The following is a 9,307-nucleotide window of genomic DNA, read 5'->3' on the forward strand; positions in this document are numbered from 1 at the left end:
CGAAACAGAGGAGAGAGAAAATAGGAGAGAGAAAAAATCGAAATAAACCCTAAGAACAAAAATTGCGCAACTTGAAGAAGAGGTAACAAAAAAAAAAGTTAGGAAACTTAGGAAACTTAGGAAAAAGATGCTGAACGACGTCGTTTTCGGGGGGTACAGCCAGCGCTGGCTGTACCCGCATCACACGACGTCGTTTGGTTAGGGGTACAGCCAGCTTGGCTGTACCCGGGGGCAGCCAAAAAATTGCGATACTTTCCTTTATACTAATCTTGCTGACGTTTTAAAAAGAAATCAGTAAAAATAAAATTACATATATGCTAATTTCTATAGCTAACTCAAAATTAAAAGTTTAAACATAAAATTGAAATGTGGCAAATAAGCCCCAAGAATTAACTCTCATGTGCAAATTAGCCTCCTTACTATTAATCGTAGCAAATTAATCCTATTACTTTAAAAATTGTGCAAATTAAAACTCCCATGTAACATACCAATATTTTCCGATGAGATACAATCTGAATGAGAAAAAGCCCAACAGAAAACCACCATTATTATTGACCAAAAAGAAGATCTTAGCAGGAAAATCTAAACTATGCAGTACTCGTATTAACTAGAAACTTAAATGCATAGCATAATTACAAAACAAGTTGTCAAAAACTCAAATCTTCTAAAGGCGGGGTTGAAAGCACTTAGTCTTCGTCCGCTTATAAATTCTAATTGAGTCAACCAATTGGGGAGGAAGGAAGGTGAGTTTTGTCTTGGGGTGGACACGAAAGGTTGCAGGATTCGATCAACCTATGCCCCGTGAAGGAAGACAGAAAAATGTAGGAGGAGATGAAAGAGGTTTGGGATGGCAGAGATGAAAATACGAAATGGAGGAGATGACTCATGATTGCAGGAGGAGAGAGAAAATAGTGTAATTGTAATATTCCGGTGAAATTGAAAATGTACGGATGTATTCCGGCTAAATTATAAATTTAAGGTTAGATTGGGCCGAAAAATAACTTTTAGGTGTTAATTGAACATATTACAAAAGATATGGGGTTAATTTGCTTCAATTAATAGTAAGAAGGCTAATTTGCACATTAGAGTTAACTCTTGGGGCTTATTTGCCACATACGCCCATAAAATAATACGGAGTAATGAAGCAAGTAAACAAGTGGTAGATTAGTTCTACATTCTGTATAAATTCTACAGCCCAGTAGCCTACCAAGCTCACTCATGAGGAAAACTTGATCAAACTTTAATTCCAGCCCAACTCCATGTGGGCTTTTAGCCCAGTTTCTATTTAATTTACTCATACTCTTCATATATTTTTAACGGTTATAATTACTACTTGCGTGTTAGCGTCCGTAATTAATTATGAGTAAGGCCCTATTCTTTTGGACTTAATTTCATTTTTATTTATTTCAGTTCAGACGTTCAGTTTAGCTCCATTCAGTTTAGTTCAACTTCATCAAGTTCATCTTATTATTATGATATTAATAATCTTATTTTATTATTTTGTTTATTATTATAATATTAAAAAAAAGGAAAATTTGGTAATATTAATCCAACCTTTGGCCGGTTTTCTTTTATTAATCCCACCTACAACATATTTTTTAATAATCCCACCTTTACTACCCAACGACTTTTATTGGGCTTAAGTGACCGATAACTGGTGAAAAAATCATCGAGATGGTGATGAATTGATGATGATGACTGAATACATCTAGAGAGAGTACTTCCACGTAGGGATATATTACCGCCGACAATAGGTTTATGACGTGTTGGGCCCAATAAAAGACGTTGGGTGGTAAAGGTGGGATTATTAAAAAATATGTCGTAGATGGGCTTAATAAAAGAAAATCGGCAAAAGGTTGGATTAATATTACCAAATTTTCCTAAAAAAAAATACCAATTACTTCATATTATTTATTATTATTTATTAATTAATACGTCTAATTATTTATTTAATTTAGTTATTAATTATTTACTAACTATTATTTACTGTTTATCAATTATCAATTACGGAGTATTATTTAGTATATATTAGTTATTACGGTATTTATTATTTATTCAGTTTCATTCACCTCAGTTTAGTTTCGCTCCATTCAGTTCATTTCAGTTCAGTGCAGCCAAATAAAACTCAGAAGAACAGGGCCTTACAAGTTCATTTTTGGTAATTTTACAGCCCACTCCTAGACCTGATAAAATATAGCCCGACCTGCTGGCCCGGCTCAATAAGTATGCATTTTAAGAGCAAAATCCGAGCCCGACCGAAGGCCCATTCAGTCCAAAAAAACCCTCACTTAATATATGGGTTCGGGCATAATTTTTCGTGTTAAAGTCCGGCCCAACCCGAATTTTGATCACTTTTACCCACTCACCACTCCCCATTCTTTATTATTTCCAATTTCCAATACAATCACAAACAAATGTTTTTTTTTAACTTTTAACACCATTTGTTTTTTTTTATCTATTTCTTTATTGTCAACTATACCCTACTTACTTCATTTTTGGAAAATAAAAATATAGAATAACAATATAACCCCAACCAAAGTAGAAATCATAAATTTATTTTATTTTCTTTAAATTGGCAACAATTTATTTATTTTATTTAAATAGAAACATGTTGCATCATGTACCGATTCAGATTCTTATTTTCAAAAACACGTTACAACAGGTTTTGGTTACTGGAATTTTAACAAGTTATCCTATTATGTTCTCCCTACATGTACGTGTATGAAGTATGAATACGGATAGTTGGATCATAGTTCTTCTTTTAAGTTATAATCGATCAAGTTATGGTGGGTGGGTAAAAAAAATATAGCTTCTAAATGCAGATATTATTTTCTAAATGCAAAAATAAAAATTATTAAACTGCCAAAATAATTAATTAATTAATTAATTAAAAGGGTTAAAAAAAATTGCCAGCAAATTGATAAAAACGATTTAAAATAAATCCCACCAAACTAGAAGAGCTTTTGTTAGACTATGAAACTTATGTTAACAATTATGGCTATGAAATTGCAGTGTCCTTATGCGGTAGAAATAGTTGATAAAAACTTATCCTATGTATCTGAGTATAATATTATTTCATACGTTCTTATTTACACGACACAATTGGGTTTTGGATACTATTCACACAAACTTCTTTAACTTCTTTTTGTTATTTATACTCAAGAAAAACATAGTCATGTGGGGTGTTATTAGATTCGTCTCAATAAATATTTTTTAAATATCAGTTTTTTATAATATTTTCTTATCTATAATTGAACATATTAATGTTTGAAATCGTACATTGACAAACGTACTTAAATAATTTTGAAAAGAAAAGATAAAGTATTTGTTAAGAACCCCATAACTGTGTACATCTAATAATTTTAAAATCGGGAGTATCAAGAGTATAGATAGTGGATTAGGAGAGAGTTAACATCACAAGTTCACGGACTCTTTAATTAATTAAGGTAATTTTGTAATTTTTATTTTTGTATTTAAAAAATAATATCTGCATTAAGTAACACAAAAAAAAAGATACAGTGATTATTTTTTTTAATTGAGTGCCAAAGTAATTGGGCCATGGATCCGTAAAATATGTCGTCTCCGTTGCTAAATTTCAAACCCACAATAGATGAGGCTGAGTTGACAGTTGGGCCCACGGGCCTAAAAATTCAGAACCCAGACATGCTGTAGGGCCCTTTCACCCCCCAACACTCTCTGAATTTCTATCATATCAAACAGAAAAGCAGAACTAAAGGCCTAACTTCATGACTCATCATACATTCATACTTACTTCCTCTTCCTTTCATATCATTTCTCAATTATTACGGAGTAGTATCGACTTATACATGTCATAACTTTTATTTTTATTTTTTTCTCAAAAGTTTGCGGGCGACTTCTTTTTTTCACGATTTTTGTAAAATTATTGTCGGACATTTAGTAAATTGTCAAAATATATGTCATGCCATCCAACTCTATTCACTTTGTCATATTAATGAAATGGTCTTGAAAATAATACTGATCATGATCTCACAGTTAAAAGCAAAGTGTTTAGATATCTGATAAGAAATACAGTTGTCAAAATAATGACATAGTCTTACACCCAGACTACCCAGTTGTCATATTAATGAACATGGTCTCACAATGTATTTGTTGTACGACATTTAGTAAGTCATCGATACATTGTTACACCATCCATCTCCGATATTAATAATTGTGATTGGATTTTCGAATGACATTATTATTAACAAACTAATGAAATACATCTTTGGGGTTGTATTATCGTAAAGAAAGAAATTGTAGGTTAAAGAATTTAAAAAGTAAAAAAGTAAACTACTTTTAAAATGATTAGTATTTGAAATCTAAGTGTTGAATTATTAACAAAAATGATTGGTCAAAGATACACTTAGGACATATAAAGTGCAATTAGAGCAATGATAAGAGAGTGTTATCGGCCCTTATGACCTTATCTAATTTGCTACTAGGAGTATAATTGAATTGTATGGTGGAAGTTTGATAATGTGGGACCCAAGAATATGAGTTTATTTGTGTGCTTATAGCTGAGTTATACCTCCCTGTAAATGGGTCAGTTTGGTCCTTTTTGTAGTACAAATTTTACTTTCTTCTCTTTCTTTTTTACCAGGACGTGCAGTAATTGCTTGATCTGGAGTGACTGAGTAGTTGTTCTGAAGAATATAACCGTCACATCAGAAATGAAATTCACCCTGCTTTTTTTGGTTGTTGATTTTCATATCTTTAACTTTGTTCTCCACTATTTTGTGTTGCACCAAAAATGTAATAGCACAATTATTGACATCTAACAACAAAATACTGAACATTATTCTGATAGAGAATCACAAATTGAAACAAGAAGAACAGACAATTTGCTTGCTCCTTGCTCCTTACCACAATAGAAAACCCCTTCTGTTATTATCTTGTTGACATGTCTTTTTTCCTGTTGAATTATGTTTTTCCTTTGTTCATGAGACCACTACGTATAATTGTATTCACAGGTCACACACAGGTCCGCCAAAATCAATCCCCCTAACACTGTGGTCTAAAAATCCGTACAATCTCTTTGTAATTGCATAAAGGAGACATATTCCATTTGATCCCATCTCATCAGTCATCACCCCTAAAGCCAATAAGCTTCGTGCTTACTGGCGTGGGAGGAAGGGACGGGCCGGGTTAGATGATGAATCCCGTGGTTGTTAAAAAAAACGTCGATTGATAGACATGGGATGGTAGATTGGTAGTAGCTAGTAGGACCAAGGAAGTTGTGGTTACAGGCTTACAGCTAAAGGTGGTCTGGAGTTGCATATAAGGTCACAACATTCATCACAAAATGCTTATTTAGCTTCCCTCCAAACACAGGGCTCCTCTTTGAAAGGACATCAACTGCTCTCTTTTTTGTAAATGTCCAGCACTTATATTGCTTCCTATTCTTCACTTTTAACATTTTTCACTTTGCTCAAATTTTACCTAACTTTATCTCTAATATTGCTTGCCTTTCTTAGCTGTTACACCCATAATAATTAATCAAACTTTATTATGGAGTATGTCATTTTCTACCAAAATCAAAGACTATAGACCAATAAAATTAAACATGAATATAAAAGAATATAGATAGAAATTATGTTAATTGTCAAATTGTAAACTACGGAGTATCCATTTACTATTTACTACTAGTAGCCTAGTAGCTAGTACCACACTGTATTTCTAATTATAGAAGAGTTCATTCAATTATCTGATATTATTAGTTGTCACTTCATTACTTCATGATATCGACATAAGTTACACGAATAGCCTTTAAAATGGTGCGGGGTATGTAATTTCAACGCTTCTTCATCATCTGCGCGGAGTACCTTAAGAGCCCTTCTGATAGCCGGCGGCCGGCTATAAATAATGTAAATAGGAATGAATTTCAAGGTAACGTTGATAGGAAAATCAATATCATTTCAATGATAATGCTAGTTTACTCAACTTCTTTATATTTTCTTAATAAGTTTCTATTACCATCCATTATAAGTTACGACTTACCAGAGTGATATTAGATTAAAATGCAAATTTATATAGAAAGCATCAGATTTGAGATAAGGTTTCATTCACTACAAGAAATTGTACTATTAACGACTGGAAATCCCGTCGCTAAAAGCCAATAATTGTTTATTAACGACGGGATTTTCCGTCGTGAACCCGTCATAAAAGGGGTCCGTCGTTAATGGAAAATCCCATCGTAAAGACATTTACGACGGTTGTTCCCGTCTTTGTTGGGTTGTTATCCCCGTCGCAAAAGTCTTTCGGCAACTTTTGTGTAAGACCGCCTTACGAAAAGACCACTTTGATTGCTTAACTAATTGGTTTTATTGCTTAACTAATTGGTTTCATTGTTTAACTTATTAGTTTCATTGGTTTACTAATTGGGTTACATTGCTTAACTAATTAGTTCCAGTGCGTAACTAATTGATTCCAGTGCTTAACTAATTGATTCAATTGCTTAACTAATTGGTTCCATTGATTAACTTATATGACAGCAAAATGGTCTTTTGTGTAAGACCGCCTTATATAAAAGTTTGTAAAAGTCTTTTTGCGACGGAATTTTTACCCGTCGTTATTAGGTTGTCATAAAAAATACAAATTCTTGTAGTGATTATCATAAACGTCTTGTCAAATAAAACTTAAATTTATTACCATTATCTACTACTAGATGGGACGTAATAATTATACTACTCCGTATGAGTAATATATTCTATTGAAGAAAATGTGACAACTTTTAGTAAACGTTGTAAAATGACGGTATATTATAAAGGGTGATGATAAAGGTCGCAAGTTGCGACAATATTTAGTTGTCGCAATCTTACGTGTTAGAGTTTAATTGGTACATGTATGTGCCACGTAGACTAGGCGTCATCATAATATTTTTACTATGAAATTATGTAAATACGGTAATCAATATAAATAAGGAAACAAATTAGAATATTAAGATTTTCCTACCTTTTTTTTGAAACATGAATAATAGAATATATAAGTTAAATATTTTAATTTCCTATTTAAATCGCGACACGTAAGCATGCCATGTCATCATTGTGACACGGCTTAAAGGTCGCATGTTGCGACCTTTATCATTTTCGTATTATAAATAGGAGTAGTGTACAATGCTATTTTCGTCCAGATTTAATCGTCACAAAAATGGTTCAAAATAGGGTATAATTATTGTAAGCACTAATAATTTCGAAGAGAGGGAATATTAAGTGTTAAACTGGATATTAGGAAAAAGATAGTTGAGCAGGAATTTGTTTTACCTAACTTAAGGACTTTCGAATACAACCAAGCCAACTTTTTGCTGTGACAACTTCCCCCACTCCAATTATTTTTTTCAAGAACAAATGAGGCAGCTCACATGCATTCTGGTATATATGCAGATCTGATTTTTATTATTGTCCTTTTTTTTAATAAAAATAAAATAAAAAATTGAAATTCTTATGTATGAACATTATGCATGGTTGATAATTCCAACAGCTGGATGGAATCTCTGACTTAGCAAAGACAAATATGAAAACAGGATTGCAGACTACCATGATGAAGAAATTTCCAAAATATAAATGAGGTTTTACTCTATGTAATTAAGATAAATGATTCGGGGTATGATAGGACTCAAGTTTGATTCTTTCTCCCATTTTAATAATTTATATTTTGATAATTTGTATGCCAAAAAAATTTCAGGATATTAAAAAACAAACAAAAAGAAGAACAATGGTCAATAAAAAAATCTAGTTCTATTTATATTAATGTGATATATATAAATATATATTTGCAAAATGTATTACACTAATAGTACGTTGTGGGGTTACCACAATTGAACTAATTAAGAGCTAATGTAATGAAAACTTAATTAAAACCCTTAATCTGAAATCACCAACATCATCATCACCATCACCATGATCATCATGATGAATAAGATGATGTTAAATTGGAGTAAATTGTGAATGATAATAATGATGATGTGGGGAATAATTAGGTTAAGAATCACCCTTTTTAGGCCAGCTAACAAGCATGGAAACACACCTCTTCATGATGTAGAATCGGGCTTTTTGCTCCTTAGCTAAATGCGTACATTTCTTACCAAACGCGGAGCTTTTCTTGGAGAAGCTTCTCATAAGGTTGGATTTGTTCTTGGATGACGACGGTGAAGACGGGCATGAGCTCTTCATTGAGGAACTTCTAGATAGCTTATTATTATTATTATTATTATTATGATGATTATTGGAGGATGGTTTTTGGGAGTAACTTCTAAGGAATGGAGGTGACTTTGGTGCGGTGTTTTTAGCTGAATAGCTTCGCATTAGTGAGGAGTCTATCGGCATTGATGACGATGATGATCTTGATGAGGATTCCTTCTTGAATTTTTTCCATTTCTTATCTGAAGATGATGACGAGTAGAAGTCTTGATCATCATACCCCATTTTTAATAATGATTTTTTGTGTTTGAGCTGGTGAAATTAATTATGGACTGGAAGTGAAGACTGAAGAGGAATATTGTTTGCAATATAATTTGCTAACACTTTGGATTCAAAGGCACATGGGAGATTTATATAAGGGGGGTTAAAAACATTTGTAGTAAGCAGTAAGTAGAAGTGATAGTAGAATATAAACTAGTGATAGTATAATGTAGGCAAACTATTATTGGTATACGATTCATTGGTCCCGGCAGCACATGTCCACACTGTTTTCACCGATGTACCCGAGATTATCTATGTTTTTTTTATACTTAGTAAAAGGTTCAAGGAAAACAAAAATTACTATTCGCAAAATAAAATACTTCGTAATTATGTTTTTAATTAATATATACGTAGTATATGCACAATAAAAATTATTTAAATTATTCTTTTAACTGTGATCGCGAACCTAGAGCAAATTTGAGAAACACTTATTCGTACTAGCCTATATAACAACCTAAAAACACATTTTTTTTTTTTTTATTTATTATTATTAATAGGTAAGAAAAAAGACTCTACTGAACAGTATCTATCCCAGGTTAGTCACCCATTCTACGCAGGTCTTTGTTTGAACAACTATCAAGCATTTCGTAGCTGAAGAAACTCGACCATGTGACCTTTAAGTCACAAGGTGAGTTCCCCACTAATACCGCCTTCTTATGTTGGTTTCACTTTAGGGAAAAAAAATATTATGATTGTTAGGTTATTGAATTATGATTTATGAGAAAATACAATGGAAGTGGAACATAAAAACAAAAAACCAAGAAATATAAAATATGATTAATAAAGTGTATTAATTAGATCGAATTAAAGCATAAAATGGATGATTAATA

The 9,307-nt window shown here is 32.2% G+C and overlaps 1 protein-coding gene across 1 annotated transcript; it reads right to left on the reverse strand.

Moving 5' to 3' along the window:
- Positions 1-7,732: 7,732 nt before the first annotated feature.
- Positions 7,733-8,632, reverse strand: LOC110778150 (small polypeptide DEVIL 13). Its single transcript, XM_021982712.2, has one exon. The coding sequence runs from the start codon at positions 8,439-8,441 to the stop codon at positions 7,998-8,000; it is 444 nt and encodes a 147-aa protein (XP_021838404.1). The 5' UTR covers positions 8,442-8,632; the 3' UTR covers positions 7,733-7,997.
- Positions 8,633-9,307: the final 675 nt, after the last annotated feature.

Source organism: Spinacia oleracea, chromosome 6 (assembly GCF_020520425.1).
Source record: "Spinacia oleracea cultivar Varoflay chromosome 6, BTI_SOV_V1, whole genome shotgun sequence".
Taxonomy (NCBI): Eukaryota; Viridiplantae; Streptophyta; class Magnoliopsida; order Caryophyllales; family Amaranthaceae; genus Spinacia; species Spinacia oleracea.